At 46.8% G+C, this 19,513-nt stretch overlaps 2 protein-coding genes across 12 annotated transcripts in view; one reads left to right on the top strand and one right to left on the bottom strand.

Moving 5' to 3' along the window:
* Nucleotides 1–157: 157 nt before the first annotated feature.
* On the bottom strand, nucleotides 158–18,969 carry IL17RB (interleukin 17 receptor B). Of its 9 annotated transcripts, XM_074313119.2 has the most exons (13): nucleotides 18,765–18,969; nucleotides 17,991–18,093; nucleotides 17,277–17,381; nucleotides 12,829–12,853; nucleotides 11,915–12,055; nucleotides 10,350–10,477; nucleotides 9,770–9,896; nucleotides 7,910–7,957; nucleotides 6,277–6,419; nucleotides 5,854–5,922; nucleotides 4,724–4,823; nucleotides 3,488–3,586; nucleotides 158–2,461 (listed from the first exon to the last, which is right to left on the bottom strand). In XM_074313119.2, the coding sequence occupies exons 4-13, from the start codon at nucleotides 12,830–12,832 to the stop codon at nucleotides 1,899–1,901; spliced, it is 1,422 nt and encodes a 473-aa protein (XP_074169220.2). In that variant the 5' UTR covers nucleotides 12,833–12,853; nucleotides 17,277–17,381; nucleotides 17,991–18,093; nucleotides 18,765–18,969; the 3' UTR covers nucleotides 158–1,898. The 9 variants fall into 9 exon arrangements, with proteins under 9 accessions (XP_074169220.2, XP_088654624.1, XP_019579819.3 ...); XM_088798498.1 differs by lacking the exon at nucleotides 17,277–17,381; XM_019724260.3 differs by lacking the exons at nucleotides 17,991–18,093; nucleotides 18,765–18,969 and adding an exon at nucleotides 14,314–14,441 and having other exon boundaries at nucleotides 17,277–17,896.
* CHDH (choline dehydrogenase) overlaps nucleotides 14,869–19,513 on the top strand; it is a 31,971-nt gene continuing 27,326 nt past the window's right edge. For 2 of the 3 annotated variants that reach the window (XM_019724256.3, XM_088798496.1), the window contains exon 1: nucleotides 15,004–15,295. The gene's annotated coding sequence lies outside the window, so the exon portion shown is untranslated. Of the gene's footprint in view, nucleotides 15,296–19,513 lie in introns of all 3 variants that reach the window. The other variant, XM_019724254.3, reaches the window with a different exon arrangement.

Below are 19,513 nucleotides of genomic sequence, written 5' to 3'. Positions count from 1 at the left end.
GAACAATCTGAAGCAAAGTCTAAACAATACAGACAGCCGTTACCACCAGTGGTCCAGTCCTTAATGAAGCCTGATGAACCCTTGGCCAAAGAAGAGGAGGCTTTGTCGGGAGCTAGGAGCCAGTGAGCAGAGAGGATGCTCAAAGGTCGGAAGAATGCCCAATTCCTGCCAGTCCCTGCTGCACTTGCTTCCACAATCTCACTTGTCGAGAACTGCAGATGTGGGTCAGACTGGGGAAAAGAAAAATAGGGTCGGTTAAGGGTGAAGAGTGGCATATAGAAAGAATAGGATGGGAAGAAGGACATGGAGAAATGCTGGTACCGGAGCATATCGCATAAATAAAAGAATCCCATCTGCCCAGTAAGTTAGGAACAAAGGAGACCCCACCAGCATAACAGGATTTTAGCTCGCTAGTGCTATTTGGGATGTGTGCCTTCAATTTGAAAATTGTATGTTCCTTGAAAATTTTTACCAAAATAAATTTATAGTGTTCATTTTATTTGTTTCTGAGCTGTTTCAACAATTTAGTATTGGCTACCTACTTCTAAAAGCATAATGTATTTCAGTTTATAACAGTTTTTCACATCAGCATGTTGCTGATTCAGAGAAAGGTGGCTTCTGGTCTAAGTTCTGACATAAGCTGTGTCCGTCTTCTATTACCGGCACTTCTAAGCACGAATCCTGATTATGACAAATACATGAGCTTTACCACATTAAACACATTGCCTCAGCCATTCCTAAGTATCTGCTTACGAAGCTGGACATGGTGAGTTTTCACTCTGCTTCTATATTTTTGTTTTTATTTTATCCTTAGGACATGTATTAGAGGGAGAGGCACGGCCCTTAATGGGTCAGCTACACGTACATGTTAGCAGTCATCCCCCTGACACTGACCCACAGTGCAGAGCAGAGTCTGTTGCACCGTGTGAAAGAAGTAAGCATATTTAGAGCAGCACATACGCTCATGTAAATTACCTTTTGATGACCTCTGCTGTGGGAAAAAAAAAGATGCTTTTCAGAAAATAAAAAGTTGGAAGGCTTAAAATACCACATAACTGTTTTCTTAAGTAAACCATTATTATAACTCATTTATAAAAAGACTTCTTCAAGAGGGCTAACTTCAAACATAACATGAATTATTTTTATTTTTGTACATGAAAAAGTTACGTAATAACCAAGAAACTGAACTCTGACAGTGATTCTAATAGGTAACTGGGAAAAAGTAGACATCAGTGGTCCAAGTCATGTATTGTGTTCATGAAAATCATCTGTACAAGAGGCACATAGGACATGAATCTAGTTCAGAGAGGGAAGGTCCTATGAAAATACCAACTACTACAAGTGGTTACACACATAGGTTCAGCTTGTTATTCCCTATTTTTGTTATCTTAAAAATAAATGCTGTATTATAGAGGGATGTTTTGTTACCTAAAAAGTTAGTGAATTAATGAGGGCTTAAATTTGGCATTCGTTAATTCACCAGAATGTTACAGTGCTAAACAATTCTACCTACAGTGCAGGGCACGGACTCTGCAAGACTGGGTGTTAGCTGGAAAATGCATTATCGTTGCATTGTCAGAATGGTCATGGTTTTCCATTATAACGATTCTTGATTTTTAGGTATGAAATTGATTTAGCTTTGTAATTATAAATTTAGTTTCTATTCTTTAGTTAATACAGCAGTAGTTAGTAATATTTGTAACAGTTTTATTGGTATAAAAATTTTAATGACTGGACTAAGGCATACGTGTTCAGTTACGAATCCTATTGCTAAAGCAGGTATATACATACAATCTTCCCTACAAGTAAACTTCAGACTCATCACAGATGCTCCCTCCTCCCCCTCCCCGGGGAACTGGAGTAGGACAGCTTCAAGTTCTCTCCTTCTCATGGGTGGGCTACAGGCAGGAGCAGCTGTTGTGGCAAGCTTGAAACCTTTTTCCCACTGACACCTGCTGCTCGACATGGAAGAGTTCTGTGCAGAAAGTGGCAGCGTCCTTCATGAGGTGGTACATGGGGCAGACGTGGAGTGCGCTGTAATCGTCTTTCGTATCAGCCTCCCTAAAATAGACTACCATGTATTTGTGCAGATGGGTCTGGCTTCTCAGATCGCTGCAATAGAGGTTAAAAGCCAGGGGGAACAGGTCTTGGGAGTTCTCACGGGGGCTGCCCTCGCTCTTGCCACAGGTACCATCGCACGTGGCATTGACTTCATTGGAAAGAAGGAAAATGACTTTATCCGCCGCTTTCTTCTGAGTGGTAAGCCACTGCACAGGACCCATCTCGGCTATTTTCTTTTTCTGCCACTTGTCAAGGATAACCTCACTTCTGCAATGATTTTGAAGAAATTCAGTGAAGTAACAAACTGTGTGATGGAAACATATTTCAGATGGATAAACCACAAGAATCTTAATGGGGGGCAGTAGCATGGCAGAAGGGAAGGAAGTCTTCTTCATCTTTTCTGTGGGGCAGAAAAGCATTTGTTATCTACGAACAGCACATGGCAGGCTTTCACTCAAAAGATGTTGTAAACGCTTTATTTTGTAAGTCCTTATCACTAAATCAGTTCTCCTAATCAAGCCATATCTTTTCAAGTAAATTTATAGAAACCACTTAGGCTTAAAGTACTCTGCTTTAGGTGGGTTGTTGTAACTTTAGTATTTTTAGTGCCGTGTATAAACAGGAACAACCTGACCTCTGCCATGTTTTGAATTGGGGCAACTCAGTAGTTGTTCCATCTGCTACCTGCAAGTGGTAGTTTCTTTTTAGTTCCATAAGGTTAAGTGGTGCCCCATTAACTGGAATACTGTCCTGTATGTGCAGAAAGTACCTTTAAATGTACTGTAATTAACACAGGCCAAACAGCATCTTCTAAATATAAGTATTCCTGTGGTCAGAGTTCCACATGCCTTTCTCAGCTTAGAGATTACTCTTGTTGCATCAACATCACAGACAACCCAAAGGCTGCATTTCTATTTCCTTTTCTCCATGTGGAGAAGGGAAGCAGAGGTTTTTCAGTATGCTGCCCTCTAGCTGTGGATCTGTATAAATACTCTGGTTTCTATGTTCAAATCCTGTTTTAGAGTTGGGGAGCTCCTTAGAGTATGTGAATCCAAGTGACTTGTTCTTACGCCCTTGGAAGAATTATTTTTAAAACGTAGGAACTAGCACAGAGCACCTCTCACAGGTAGATGCACTTTGTTATTAGCTATCTTTTGCCTGTTTAGTACTTGTAGATGCCTCAATGGTAAAAATAAAAGATGACAGTCACCAAATCTGGGAGTCCTAGTCCCTGCTTTACCTTAGCAGATGTGATCCAGTCATTAATTATATTAGTCTTTTGGGGAGGGCTCTAAGGCATTAAATAAATGCTATCTGACTCCTGTCTAATGCCAAAATGTGATTACCTAGGAATCTCCTTTAAAAAAAATCCAAAGTATTATTCCCCCATTCAGGTTTCTTTAAAGAACTGCATTATAACCCTTACCATGCCTCCTCTTTAGACAGATGCCAATCGCCAGCACACATGTGGCCACCAGCAGAGCTGGGAGGAGAAGAGGTATCCAGCCACTCAACACACTCCTGTCTGGAGAAAACAAAGCTTATTCATCTTCAGCAAAACAAAACCAAATTACCTCCTTTTTGGAAACTAAGATTTTCACTCTATACTTTGTTTAGATCCCTTTAAACCAAGGGTCAGTAGGTCTCTAAGAGGTCTGCCGAATAGTGTGTTTTTCTAGAGTGTCCAGATCTTCCATTAGATTCTCAAAAGGGATACGAGATGCAGAAGGTTAAGAACAGTCCTCTATAGTCACTTTGGCTTCTTACTCCATATTTACACAGGCATTTTCACTGTGGTAACCAGAGTTTATGTTCTCTTTTTTTGTTCTTTGACGAATTAATGCTATCCTGAGTGCAACTACTTAATACATAGTATGTATAGATGGCATTTTTAAAGGCTGTTAAGACTGAAAATATGGCGGTGATACCACCGCCTCACAGGAATCTTGACGACTGGGTAAGCTCAGGCGCACAGACACGCTCAGGACCCAGAGCACATAGAGTCAGGACTCTCAGGCACCAGGGTTGTCTGCAGTTGATTTGGCTGAATTTCTAAGAAGAACACGTTCCAAGTCTGGACCCCACCCATGGGCTGGTTCCGGAATATTTTATTTGTTCATCTGTAATGAAAACACTAACATCTCTAAGCCCAGAGACATGTTTCCAGAACATGCTGCCCTCAGACACCAGTGAGGCGTGTCTTTTGGTGGCAATATTCCTAATTTGTTATCCAAATGTGCCCACGTGACCCCATCAGGTTACAGTAACAGGTAGGCCTGGGCCACTGAGACTGGTAAGAAAATCAAAATGCAGTGAGGTGAGTGTTGTTCTTTTATATACTCAGTCCTTTTATGCTCTTGACCTTTTTCAGCAAATCCTTGTGGCACTTTGGACATCCATTTTGCACTGTTTATATTTGCCCCTTCTTGTGTAGATCCTGCTTTGTAAAGGATCTCGAAGTGATTGTAGAAATAAAACTTTGATTCTTATTCAGATTACAGGTTCCTTGAGACAGATATGACATCTTTCCCTGCACCGCAGCTCAGCATACGCAGGCAGGGACTCTCCCTCACACTCCCCCACATATAACCCTGTCACATATTGAATGGGGGGTGGTGACAGTGCGTCCTTGATTATCCTGTGAAAATGACTGGGCACTTACTATTATCCAGAGGAAAGGGGGCACCCGTTTGTGGGCAAAGCACAACAATCCCCTTGCGTCGGATGCAGTCATTGCCACAAGTATGGAAATATGGAGTCAACTGAAGAAAAATGAGAGGCTCAGAGAGTTTCCACCATGCTTCAGAGTAAAATCTCAGTATTATTCCTCTTCCCACCAAAACTTCCCTTTTTTTCCGGTTTCCACCCTGCCCCTCCCACCCCCACCTTGTAATAGGACTTCTTTTTTTTCCCCCTTGGTCACACTAACGTAACAAAGCCCTAAAATCCCAACCTGTGACCCAAGACTGAAACCCCCTGAGTTTCCTGGGGTCTGAACCTAAACTTTATACATGTTGCTAACATGTTAGTTTCCATTTTCTAAATGGGTTAGATCACATCCTTATATGCAAATATTAAAAAAAAAAAAAGCAACTCAGCAGTTGAGCTGCTATTAAGTTATGCTTTATGACATGGAAGTCCTTGGAGACTAGGAAAATCTGGTTCCCTGGAAAGGGGTGGTGCCGTCATAATATGCTGACAGGTATCTGTGCCCTTGGGCTAAGCACGGCCTTTCTGTTCCAGGGAATAAAACAAAAGCTCCTTATATCTTAGGGATGGCTGTGTCCTATTGGGACCCTGGATGCCCCCCTCCATACACTCAGATTTGAAAGGGATCTGACAGCATCTGCTAGGCCCTGAGAGGACAGGCAGTTAGTTGCCCTTCAAAGTTCCTACACTAATCAGGAAAGGCAGCCTTCGCATTTTACATCCTTTGTTATTTCATCTTGCAGTTAAAACTGAGGCTTGGGAAAATGAAATGGTACTCCTGACTCAGAATTACTCCGAGGCTCTGTGACAGAAAATGGAAATGAAAGCACTTTGGAAAGTCAAAGGCCACTAATAAAATCAAAAAGGACCATAACTGTATGTTCAGCTTCCTGACCTCACTACTGTAAAGACCGAGACAAGGATTCCCCACTAACGTCACTTAATGCGAAGTTGCTGGCAGAAACAAACTGGAAGAGAGAACTTACCTACTTCAACTTGGAAAGGATTCATCAAAAGCCATGAGCGGGGGAGAAATCAGTTCTCAGTACCCTTCCCCTCCCCAGAGCTCAACACTGAAATTACCTGGACCACAGCACCTTCGCTTTCCCCAGTCACTGGGACGAGGACAGAAGTTCGAGTTCCTTGATTCTGCTGCAGAGAAACAAAATCAAGAAGCCAGATGAGTGCGTAGATCAAAGACTGCCAATGAAGGAACCACTCCTCCCAAACTGACTTTCAGTTCATTAGGCTGTAGGAATAGGGTTCATTTACTTCCAAACTTTACCTTTGCTTGGTTTTAGATTCTCAGGGACATTTCCAGGGATGCCCCCAGCAACTTGCTTTTTTCCTTGCTGAATTAATCAAAATAGCCCAGCACATGTGGACAGCAGACAGTGCTGCCTGTGTTCTCTCAAAAGAGAACGTGCCCAGGGAATCCTAGAGTGTCCACACTATTCTGGAGGTTGAGGGTGGGGTTGGTCTTAAGGAAATGAAGGAAAAGTGTACCTCCGACACATGAGACATCCCAATTACAATGTTACTTTGGATAAAAGCCATGTATCTGTTTCCAAGGGGACTGGTTGTAAAATTCACTTCTACTATCTTCTCGTCCTTCTTACAAGCAGTGATGTTTGGATCCCACAGACTTCCTATTAGTCGAGAGAGAATCACACGGATGAAGTTGCAAACTCTTTCCCTCATTTAAGTCTCCAAAAGGGCTTGACAAAAACAAATACAAGTTCTCAGGCACACATCCAAGCGATATGGACCCTACCACACAATGTACTTTGTATCTATCACTGCTCCTGGAATCTCAAAGTAGCTGCTGCCCAAGAAAGTTTAAGGACCCCAAGCTACTGCTTTGCTCAAATAGCTTCCTGAGCTGAGGGTAGTGGGAGGCACAGAACAGAATGGGTTCTACTACTCACTTCTGTTTTCAACATCCATTCTGAGCTAAGGGCTGGGGCCAATATTTTGTCCTTTCCAGGACGGAGGCATGTCTAAGATTATAGAGCAAGTGAATCCAGGATCCGGGCTACAACTAATAGGACATTCTGGGTTCCAGGAGCTTCATCCAGCAGACCATTCTGCCAGCTTTACTGGATATGAAGAAATAAGGAAATGCCTCATAGCTCAGAGAATATCCTGACGGGTCTACTCAGAGAAAACGCCAGTTGTTTCATTCATATGACTTGCAAAGGAGCACTAAGCTGATTTCCAGGAACATGATATATATAATAGCATGCATTATTTTCCCGGTCTAGGAAACCATTTCAGACCCTAGTCTTTAGGAGTTCAGCTCTCGGACTGACTAAAGGCCCTCAGACCTCCTCACACCCCCAGCGTCTTCCATACTCCAGATCCTTCTCGGCGGGAGGCAAGAGGCACAATGCTCCAAGTCTGCCTTCCAACAAGGAGACCATGTGCAGCTCAGTCTGACAGGGTACAGGGATGTCCCACGGGATAGGGGTGCCTAAAAGACAGGGACCAATTCCCCCAAATGCTACTAGCCTCTTAGGTATCCCAATACTACTCTTATATTACCCAGAAATTTACACAAGTCTTTGTAAAGTCCTTGGAAATTGGACAGTTGGGACTGTTTATCGTAAAGGGGCTGAGTTCAAAATTCAAAGGGTAGGGGCAGGTTCTAGTCTGGAGTGTGAGAGACGAGCCCTGTAGGACCCAGGTTGAGAACATGCTTCTAGGGCATTACTTTAGCTAACACTCCCACTTTGAATCTCTGCTAATCCAAACAAGGTTCTCAGGGTCCCTGTGGCCACAGATCAGTGGTACTGGTGTCTGAGCAGGTGGAAGGACGTACAGATTCCCCTCCGATCGTGAAGGGCTTTCAACCGATGCCACTGTAAATGCAGCTGGGGCTAAAACTGTTAGTTTAACCACAGGGGTAGGGTGTTTTCCTGTGACTGCTGCTCACTACATAAACCTCCTAAGAGTCTGTCCTTCCCTGGACAGGCTGCCTGGTTCAGTGGGCACAGCACTGGCCGGGGATAAGCCTGAACAACGTGGATACATAACCCCCGCCCCCAGCCTCAGTTTCTTCAAAGAAGATGGGTTGAGCTGTGGCTGCTCAAGTTAGGAGTTTCTTCTAACAACAAAAGCAAATGCTGTGTTTACTTACCCGCCTCAATGCACTTTTTTTTGTATTTCATTACATGGTCTAGGCAGCCTGGAAATTTGAATGAAAGTTTTTACATTTTAGAAAAGGTATCTCTGCTCCACTCCCTTGCCAACAAGTACACACACACATATGCTTGCCACACCCGTAACAAAGTGCCTGAACATTCAAGATGTGAGGTACGATAGCAAATTTAAATGGGACACTAGCATTTTGTTGTTAAACAGATTATCTACCCATGAAGTGATCACCAAAGTCTAACTTAAGTACAGCTTTTATCAAAACAGTATCTATGATTCACCAGGAGAAGATTCAAACCATCTTTTAAAAATAGGGTTTGATAATATGTGTAAATTACTTCCCCTTCCAGGAGGTGGAGCTTAATCCCCCCCCCCCCCCCCCACACACACACACACTCCCACCCCAGGGCAGGGCAGACTTAGTGACTTGTTTCCAAAAACTAAACTTGGGAAGGGGAAAAATAATCGATTTACGTGGGGAAGCCTGGCAGATGACACTTAACCAAATGATGAAGGTCAGCATGACCAATGATGTGTGATGTCACCCACCCCTGACAGCATGGGATGAGAAGGGTGCTTCACCCCTGCAGTATTCTCTCCACCCAGATTGGGGGACATTTTACAAGATGCCTGGCCAGTACCCCTCAAGACTGTCAAGGTCATGAAGAACAAAGAAAGACTAAGAAACTGTCACAAACCCAACACAAGGGACAAAATGCAACTGGGACAGAAAGAGGACATTAATGGAAATGCAGGTGAAATCCAAATATAGTCTAAAGCTTAGTTAATAGAAATGTACAAATGTTGGTTTCTTAGTTGTGACAAATGTGCCGTGGTAATGCAATATTTTAATGAAAAAGGGAAACTGGGTGAAAGGTATATGGAAACTCTTCATACTATCTTTACAACTTTTCTATAAATCTAATGTTATTCCAAAATAAAAATGTTTACATTTTTAAAAACGAGGTTTAGTCTCATCCAGAAAACTGGAAATGACTGTGTAGTAAGTGGTATGGCACCGAGAATAGCCTGGACCACAACCTCAAAGAACAACTATTGGAAATGCCCTCATTTGTCTTCAAAGCTTTGCCTGAGACAGCGGACAGAAGTGGGGCACAAAACAGGTGACCCATCCCAGATGGAGTAGTGCGGACGCTGCTGCAGCCAGGCATCATGCTGGACGCTTCACACGTGGTCCTGTCTCATCGTCACCACAGCCGTGTGTGTGACATTGCAGGTGTGATTCTGGAGAGCTGATCGTATGCCATGGAGCAGGGGAGAGAACCCAGCTTTCAACTCAGTGCTACTCTGGCTCTCAACGACAACTCCGGGGACGAGCTCACTGGTGTCTACACAGCCTCGAAGACCCAGCAGCACATTGTCAAACAATATAGCGTGTTAGGAAGCCACGACTGGAACAAACGTCTTGTATCCATGACAGAGTGGCGAACATATGTTGACCAATAAGGACCAGAGTTTGAACAGCAGCTTTACTTTTACTGCGTGTAAAACCCAGGCCAAGTTCCTTAAGCTCTCGATTTCTCCATCGGTAAAACAGGGCTACCCCAGCCTCAGGGTGGTTGGAGGCTTAAGTGAGATGGTGCATGTCAGGTGCCCAGCACAGGGCCTGCCACACAGAAATGGGCTTTTTCCGACTTGACCCTTTTTCCACCCTGTGAGTGAAGTGCAGTGACTATTGTGTCCGTATTCCAGATGAGGAAACCAAGACTTGGCAAGGCCAAATGCCATGTCCACGCTGCCCAGGCCTCTCTGTACCAAACCACATACCCCAAAGCAAACGGCCCAGCAAGACAGAGAATAACAGGAGAGTGAGGAAGTTTACCTGGTGAGGTGAAATTCACAGACATGGAGGGGCTGTCATCATTCATATTTGCGTTGGGGATATTATGGGCCCCAATGAAATAGACTGTGTTCAGCTCTACAGGAAAGCCGATGTAGGAAAACGTCCACTGAAAGGCAAAGCAAGGAACCCCTGAATTTCTGAAACACTGCAATGCAGAAACATATTACCTTTGTGTTGCCCTTTTCATTTATAATTTCATTCCTCAACCTACTGCTGAAATGTATGTCTCTAGCCAATGTCTATGTAGGGAATGGGCCCCCACACAATTTTTCAGCCTAACTCACGGAATCAGAGAAGTAAAATTTTAGAGCCAGGATATAATTCAAGTTCAGCTCCTGTCACTTTGCTGATGGGGAAACTGAGGCCCAGAGATGCTGACTTGCCCAAGACACACTGTAAAGAAGTGGCCAAAAATGGGCTTTGAACCCAACCGTCATGCTCTAAGTTTGAAGCTGTAGCTGCTCACCAGCCTGTGTGTGCAGCACACAATCCACACTCGCTATGCAGAGGGCCTGGCTAGTTTAAATAACTAATTAGCCAAGTTCCTCAAAATGCTTACTTTGCCACCAGAGGGTCTGGTCTGAGTCTGGAAGGCCTCTGTGTAATTACACCTCACACAGCTGTACGACTGGAAGTTGCTTTTGCCGGTCACACAGATCTTGGTGGCCGTCAGCAAGCGGATGCTGGCTACCGAGACAGACAAGAGAGCAGTTATTTGTTCAGTACCTGCTGTGTGGCCGACTTGATGCTGGAGAGTTTACATGTCTTATCTCATTTCATATTCACAACAGCCCTATCAGCTACGTACCACGATTGTCCCCAGGTGACCCATGGCGTGAGCGAGGCTTAGGGAATTGCAGGGAGCTTACAAAGCTCATCAGGGGCAGGATATGGATTCAAATTCCAAAGCCCAAGTTCTTTCCTCCTCACAGGTGAGCCTGCATTTCACAGGATACCTGCAAAGGTAACTCCAGCTCTGCACTATCCTGGGTCTCTTCAAAAGAAAAAGCCCTCCAGTGTCATTCCCCAAATCGTGCCTGTTCCGACTGTACTTTTATCCACGTTGATTCTTCTCCCTGGAATGCCCTTTCCTCCTATTCTCTGCCTCTCCAGGGCTTTCTCCTTCAAGGCCCAACTTACATCTATAACAACCGCTAATAAATACGAGAGCTCACTCTCTGCTAGGTGTGGGGCCAAATGCCTTACTGCATAACCTAATTTCAAGCGGTCTCAACAGGGTCCTCTCCTGCTCCTCCTGCTTCCACCCCCCTCACATGAAGCATAGCCTCTTCCCGGATTCCCTGACACTGGCCCTTGGTCTGTAGCCGACTCACTTCTCTGTGCCTGGCACTGCTGGATTCCTGACTGAGGGAATTTAACTGAATTTAGTGGGTGGAAACCACAGACGAGGGCCTTACAACCCCAGGATTGGTTCATTAAAAGAACTCACAAGCAGCATTGGGGGAATGCCAGGACTTTCACAATGCCATTTGGGAAGTGGAAAAGTCATTTGCCTAAGCCATCACTTTTGCTAAACTTGGGGGAATCATCTCTGGCCTTCCCTGTCTTCGTCAATGAGGTATAACGTTACATGCAGAGACGTACACGGATGAGAAGTGTACCACCTGGTGACTGTTCTCACTCAGGTACCCCGGTGGAGAAACACCCCAGGAGGACCCCTCATGTTTTCTTTCAGTCACTCACCGCAGAGTAACTACTATCCTGACTCCGAACCGCTTAGTTTTATATTTGTTATTAATGGAATCATATGTATGTACAACTGTAAGCATTCATGCAGATACGAATGTATAACTCTTGAGTCTGGCTTCTTACATTTGTGAGATTCATCCATATTGTGTATAGTTACAGACTGTTTATGATCATTGCTGCACTGGATTCCATTTTGTGATTCCAATTCTGTCAGGCATTTGAATGTTTTCTACTTTTGATTGTTAATGGATAACGTTACTATGAACATTCTAGTACCACTATGTGGTTTTGGGTGCATGTTTGTATATATTCTGCTGGGTATATAGCTAGGAGTGAAATTAATGGGCCATATAGTCGGCACATTTCTGCATAAGTAGATACTTTAGGTCTTAACTTTAACTGATGCAAACTTACCATCTGCCCGGAGTACCCAGCTTATGTTCATTAAAATTGAATTTTCCTCCATTGCAACACTGCTTATAACAGGCACCACTCGAAGATCTCTCAAGTCTCCTGGGGTCAGTGTGTGTCGGACTGTCCACTCTGGAGACGGTCCTGGGAGAAGGCGAGACTGTCCGTGATATACCCCTCCCTTGCCCAGTTCGATGCTATCTCCTCTAAGGGACCCACCCTGATCCAACCCTCATTCACAATTCATCTCTTCTTCCTGCCAAGGCAGGACAGACATTTCTCAGTTCTGACTGATTTGTAGCCGAGGTGATGCTCAACCTTCTGGCCCCAACCTACAGAGCACTTGGGACCACTCCAGGTGCCTGCGTATGTATATATGTATGTATTTAGTGTAGTTGACCTGTTTATTCGGATCAGTCCTGCCTACCCCATGCCTCAGCCTGGACTCCAGCCAGCTGGCCCACACAACTCCTACTTCCTACCTCCTAATCTTTGCTGGTACCATCTCTCCACCAGCTCATCCCTTTTCATCCACATTTCTTGAGCAGAAGTCCAGCCATTCTTCAAATGCTACAATCTCAAAAACTCTTTCTAATTTGCTTTCTATTCTTAACTGTAAGTGACATTCCTCCCACAGCACTTGATCTCCCTCTGAGGAGTAGCCGACTTCACTTTCTTCCTTGCACAGTGGTTCCCACCCTGCCTATGCCCCTCTTACTGGCCAGAAAGCCAGCCCATCTGAAAGACCAGGCGCTCTGCATTGGGCAGAGAGGCTTCGCGTGCATCAGCTAACTAATGGTTAACACTGAGCCTGGTCTCCAATGACCCACTGCTTGGATTCAGATGCTGTGTAAAAATCCAACTGTGCTTTCAATTTCAATGTCAAGCCCCAAATACCCATTCCCTAGCGTACCTACCCATTTCAGAGCCGCACCGAATCGTCTGCAAGAGAGAAAGAAACCAAGTGTCATGCTGAATGCCAGCAAACCACAAGCCAAATTAATCAAAAGACCATCTTTTTCCTTAAACGCATATAAAGGTAACAAATGCTCAAAGAAAAGCTGAGCTGGTTACTTCACAGTTTGGGGGCGACTAAGCGGCCTCATTGTAGGCTATGATGAACCATAGATCGGCTATCAGTATAATAAGTCTTCAAGCTGGCTTATTGCCCCACTTAAAGACCAGCAGTGGGTCTCCACCTGTCGCTGGGCCTTGGCTTTCCCTGCTACAAGCAGGGGATGACTGCATCAGCATGAAGACCCCTTCATCCTCCAGTGTTTAACTGTAGGTTTTCAGGACTGTCGACAGTATATTTTTATTTTCCCCAGGCTAAGGTCTGGCTGTGCTAAGATGAACAGAAGAAAGCTGTGAATGCAGTTCATGGTACCATCCCCAGGCTCTTTAAAATGCTCGTCTTCTAATACAAAAAGACTAATTTATCTGAACCACCTAAAATCATAAAGCAACTGTAACTTCATGTTATCCTTTTAAAAGCATTTTAAAAAAATAAATACGCATCATCACTGTCCAAGAAAGGCCAGTACTAAATCCTTTGGAGTTTACTGCTCATGTCTTTTTATAAGAAAAAACAATTAGTACTTTGGTTTTGGAATAAAATACTGGACCTAAAATATTAACTCTTAGGCAGCAGCAAGTACTAGTGACAAGTCCACCAGTTCTAGAGGCTGATCCCTCTCCGCCTCGACATTTCTAAACACCTTGTAAGACAGAAGGCAAGACTTTTCATGGTTTGAGTAATCTGGATTTAAGTGAAAGTGTCAGTCACTCATCTTTGTCTTTTTAAAGCTGAACTCCATGACATATCAGACATTATTTTAAACAAATAAGCCACCATATTGGGAGCTGAGTTCTGTCAAAGGGCTGGTGAGACGAGTTTGAGGAAGAAGTAAAGCAACAGCTCTGAATTTTACAGAGTTCACTGTTGGTCTGATGGCAACTACTGCAAAAGCAATTCTTCCCTTAGTAGAAAAGGCCAAGGGGGCCACGAACTGAGACAGACAGCAAGGATTGTAGCTGAAGACATCACAACACATGAATGAGGTTTGTCTTTCCATAACCATCAACAAGGAGCCACCATGCTTTTATGTTATATGCTGTGCTAAAAGCGTGAGGATATAATTTCAAATGCTATTTTGTGGATGCACGTTTTTTTTCTTGGGTGACCCAGAGGGTTCCCTCAGGCCTTCTAGGCACTGGGGAAGAAAGGAAACTCATGCAGGAGAGTTCTGGAGCTTACCAGCTCTGAGGGCAGGATGCCCCAGCACAGTGCGAATCAACATGGCAAAAAAAAAAAGGAGAGTGGTAATGGAGAAGCAGTTCTTGTGCTCCAAAAGGTGGGCAGACCTCAAGAAACCCAAACAGTAACAATATTGAGCACCTACTATGTGCCAGGCTCTTTGCTGCTGCTCTGCAGGCCCTGTCGCTCCCTGTTCAGTACTAGACACTGGAGAGTTAGGTATCAGGCTTCCTTTTACAGATGAGAACACGGAGGCCCAGTGAGCATAAATGACTGAAATAAGAACACACGGAGGCTCAAGCCTGGGTCTGTCTGATTACCACGCCCCCGACTCAAACAGCCTGAAGCTCGGTACATCTTGGCTGGTTCCAGCTGGGCTGCCCGAGCAGGTACCCCTCTAGACGGACCTTCACCAACGCCTTGGAGAGGCATGAGCAGGCGGGTCGGCCACCGTCAGGGGTCGGGCTCGAGGGACGGGAATGCAGGAAAGGGGCGCGGACGAGGACTTACCGGCTCCGGGGTCACGGCACCCCAGCACAGCACGGCCAAGCTCAGCAACACTAGCGACATCGCGGGGCCACTGCTCCCCACCGCGCGGGGCCCCGGCCAACCTCCCGCCGCGCTCTTATCCGGGCGCCCCGGGCCACCCCTCCGGGCTCCGCCTCCCACAGCGCCGCCCTGGCCCCGCCGCCCCTTCCCCGGGTGGGGAACATGGAAGAGTCCTCGTCTGCCAGGATTCGGAGGGATGGGCCAGGTCTAAGCGGCTCGGGGCCCTTCGCGGGCAGGGCACGAGCAGCCACGGCGCGCGCCGTCCCCGCACACACGTGCGTGCAGTAAGCCAGGTGCACGATTGCATTCACGCCCTCGGGCTACGCGCGCTCCGCCCGCCGCAGGCAGCCCGCCAGCCTGGCGCTGTGGTCCCCGCCCCGAGCCAACCGAGTCTGAGCAGCCCGCGGTTCCCGTCCTGGCCGCGGAGAGCGCGCGGTGCGCGGGCGCCGCCAGTTAAAGTGCAACGGGGCAGGGGCCGGGCTGCCGCCGCCGCCCCCGCCCGTTCCGCCTGTCCTTGCTACTGCCGCTCTGTCTGTCCTGCAGCCGACTGTCCCGGCACGCGGCCCCAGCTGCTGAGGGTGAGTAGTGGGTTACGCACCCCTACCTCAGGCCGACCCGGCTCCTAGCGGCGGGGTCCGCGCCCCAGCTCCCGCTCTGCACGATCCTGGCTGCAGCCCCGGAGCCTCGGGCGGCCTCCGGCCGGAGGTTTGTTCAGTCGGGAGGACCCAGTCTGTACGCTGACTGGGGCCTCACTTTACCCAAGGGCGAGCCCCTGGAAGCAAAAGCGGTGGGATGCGGGCAACCGAAGCCTAATTGAGTTCTTCCGGGAGCTACCGGTAGTTGTTTGTAGGAACTAAGTTATAGATTATTAGAGATTTTTCTGGTACATGTAGATTTTCCCCAAAATGAGGTCTAACACTAATACTTGGGTCTCCGAAGGTTGGTTTTGCAGAGTGGGGTCTTACTACCTTGTTCCCCGAAAATAAGACCTAGCAGGACAATCAGCTCTAATGCGTCTTTTGGAGCAAAAGTTAATATAAGACCCGATCTTATATTATATTGTATTATATTGTATTTATTGTATTATATAAGACTCCGTCTTATAGTAAAGTAAGACCAGGTCTTATATTAATTTTTGCTCCAAAAGATGTATTAGAGCTGATTGTTCTGCTAGGTCTTCTTTTTGGGGAAACACGGTATGTGCCAGGCCAAACCCACCGGCTGGATTCAGCTTTGGGACTGCATGAAGTGGGTCCAGCCTCACAGTCAGCTGGGTGCTCTGGTATGCATGCATGTGGGGTTCTAGGTGATGTTTCCAGAGGACTGGTCTGGTTCCTGACCAAGGAGAGCAACTCATGCTTGCCTGGGCTGGTCACTCTGGGCCCCTTGCTCAACCTCTCTGAGTTGCTTTGAGTCCTGTGGTTCCCAAGATCATTTCCAGTTCTAATAGTTGTCTTTCTTCGTCAAACACTTGCAGGGTGCCAGTACTGGGGTGCAAAGGTGAATGACACATGGGTGCTGGCTGATGGGCCCTCTTGGACTGAGAATGAGTAAGGTGACAGTATGTTCAAGGGCACATGTGCCTGCCCTGCTGTGGAAGCGCAGATGGAAACAGCCTTGTCTGCCAGCTTGAGATCATGAACTTTGTCCTATGGTGCCAAGGAACCCCGCAGAGGTTTAGGTGGTGGTCAATTTTCAGTTTTAGAAAGGCCACCTGGGAGGCTGTGCAGGACAGTGGGAGGCAAGCTCCTCTGAGACCAGCAAGGAGGCAGCTACCAACCAAAATACTTCAGTCAGTGAGTGAAGCTGAGTCCCTGCCACAGGCCAGGCTAGGAGCTGTACTGGCTTTTCAACTGTGCGTCAAAGCAGGCCCTGTTGTGGGGGCCTGCTTGGGAATGTTGAGTGCGAGGGCTTTGGGGACAACCAGGGATGCAGATGTCAAGCCTGGAGATAGGATTTGTGAGGCAGACATTTACAGGGACTGGAGCGGGAAGGAGGATAGGGCCCTGGGGGAGGAGAGCTTTGTGGAGGTGAGGGCTAGGAGGCGCTGCCCCTGGAATGAGGGGGCAGCCCATGGGGTCAGATAGGGCAGAGGTCACAGAGAGAAGAGGTTGTGACCTCCTGACCCACAGTGGCCCTGCCTTCAGTGGCAGCACCTCACCTGAGGGGTCCCCTGGCTTAGGTCACTGGCAATCAGGTGTGGCTTTGGCAGGATAGGATGACAGAAGCATGGGAGTGAGTGGGTTCAGAGTGTGGTAGGGACGGCTTTGTTTTAAGAAAGGGAGAGACTGAGGTTCTTTCTCCAGGGAAAGAAGCTGGTGGGCAAAGGAGAGAGGCAGGGTGAGGTGAATGGGGGTTGTGTAGAGATCTCTGAACATGTGGGTAGGTGTGGAAGGAGGGGTTCGGGCATTGACTTGGGACACACACTGAGTCCCCCATCCACTACTCTGGGTCCCGGATTGAGTGTGTGCCCTGACCCTGGCCCTGACTGCGGAGTGGGGAGTCTAGAGGAGAGCCCTGCAGCCACACCTGGGTTCTCTGTGGGCAAACAAGATGTACCTGCCTGTCTTCTCGGGAGGTTCTGCACTGGCTTGGAAGATCTTTCCAAAAAGGGTCCCTCCACGAGAGGTCCTTGATTAAGTGTGCAGCCTCTAGGGTGGCCTGCTGGAAGAGACACCATGTGTTTAAATACCGAAGCCCAATAATGTTATGGCTTTATAAACTGGAGGCAAGTCCACTGTGGGTCAGGAGGTCTCAGCGTCCTCTCTTTCCGTGACCTTTGGCAAGTCACTACCCTTCTCAGAACTTCATTTTCCTGTTCTGTAAAATGGGCAGATGAGAGTACATTAGCAATGGCTAATTGAGGTGACTCAAATTCGGGAGGGAAATGACCTTTGGAGATGCTCTGACTTTCCCCCTTTAGTCAAGTCATGAATTCTGCCAGGTCTGAATGTCTGAAAGAGCCAACACTCAGTGTGCCTTCATGTCCAGATTATTTAGTAGGCACTCTCGTTAAATGCTTCAATGGACAAGTGAATGCATACCTTACTCCAAAGCTGGCGCCTATGCCTACCAACCTGGGAGAGCTGGTTTGGGCTGCTTCCTTTTTCTCCCCTCCCTCCTCAGGGAGGGTGAAGGTCAGAGCTTCTACTGGAACTGGAAAATGACTGTCTAATACCCATGGTCCCTGACCCCAGGCCCTCTGGGACAGGCTTTGTGCCACTGCTGGGGGGGAGATGCCAGGATTCCAGATCCCCTGGCTGAGGTACTCACCAACTGCTAGCCTTGGGTGAGGCTCCGGGTAATCTTGGAGCCTCAGTTATCCTCATCTATAAGATGGGGTTGACATCAGCCCTATCAGGACTTCTGGGAGACTCTGAAGAGACGGGAAGAAAGTTGAAAGATTTAGAGGTGCTGTGTAAACTTAGGGGAAGGGGAGGCAGGACAATAAAAAGCAAATTAATATCTCTATCATCCAAATAGGGAAATTCCTTTGGACCGAAGTACAATGACACCCTTATTTTCTGTCACTGTTATCAGACCTTTGCTGATCCATCCTGAGAGAACAAGGCCATTGGGGTTGTTGACATGTCCCAGGCCCTGCCTCCACCCACACAGGTGGAATTTTCCACTTCGTTCCTTTTGCAAATATTAATCAAGGCTCTGCCCGTTAACAGTGGACTCATTGTCTCGTGAAGAGCAAGCTGTTTCTGGCACATACTGGCTGCCTTCCAGGGCCCCAGCGGCCTGCCTCAGCTGGGAGAGGGGGCCATTGGGCGCCCGGGACTCCCCCGGCCCATGTTCTACTTCAGCTGATTGAGCTTCACAGAGTCAACAGTAATGCCAGCTTTGAGCCAGGGACCCTGAAGCCACTGAGGGCTCGCACCCATGGTTCCCAGCAGGGCCACACCACTCAAACATTTTCTCTGCTCCCATGAGGAGGGGCTGGCCCAGGAAAGCACACAGGCGCGGGCCACGGGGTGAACTCCACCTTAATACTCCTCTTCCTGCAGAAACCTCGTGAAGTCACAGCCCAGGTGTACTTACCTTGATTTTCACATGTTGGCACATTGGGGTCTCAAAAGAAAGTCCAGAATGCAGAGGAGGCAGGCACTGTACTTTCAAAGCCCCATCTGTTTATGGGGTGATGAAGCTGGCCACATAGGACCGTAGGGAGGATTACTGGAAATTCCGTGGGTGGAGCAAGGAGCACCACGTAAGGCGCACCTGGCAGGGCTGGTGATCTATTTTTTGATCAATGATATTTTAAGTAATCTTCTGTTTGTAATATTATTGTTCGTCATAATTGTACCCTCCCTGTCCACTTTATGGATGAGGAAATGGGATGAGTGAGGCTATGCAAGGGGTAGAGTGAGATGGGACCCAGGCCATGGTGTGAACTTGATAAAATTGCCATGTGCTTTTGGCTTTGCACGTTTAATTCTTTGAAGTGTGTTTTTGGCTCTTATTTTCTTTTGCTTCCCTAACGAACCTACTAAATGGATGGCTCTGTTCCCATTTTATAGATGAGCAACCTGAGGCCCAGAGTTGCTAACCCATGAGTGGTGGCAGTTAGGACTGCAACCCAAGGATCTTGACCACCAACTCCTTTCACTTTTTTGTTTAAGTCATGAAACTTGAACATGGAACCCTAATATATAAAACATATGCGGGTGACGTTGCTTATTAGTGTGAATTTGTAAGTTCACATTTGTGATTTTTTTTTTTCTTTGCATATTATAATGAGAACAGTGACACTATCTTCCTGAGCACACTGTTGAAACCAGGGGCCACAG

This window comes from Rhinolophus sinicus, chromosome 5, assembly GCF_057876585.1.
Source record: "Rhinolophus sinicus isolate RSI-liver-muscle chromosome 5, RSI-T2T, whole genome shotgun sequence".
NCBI classification, from domain to species: Eukaryota; Metazoa; Chordata; class Mammalia; order Chiroptera; family Rhinolophidae; genus Rhinolophus; species Rhinolophus sinicus.
The sequence above is the reverse complement of the archived record's forward strand: the minus strand, read 5'-3'. Positions and strand labels throughout refer to the sequence as shown.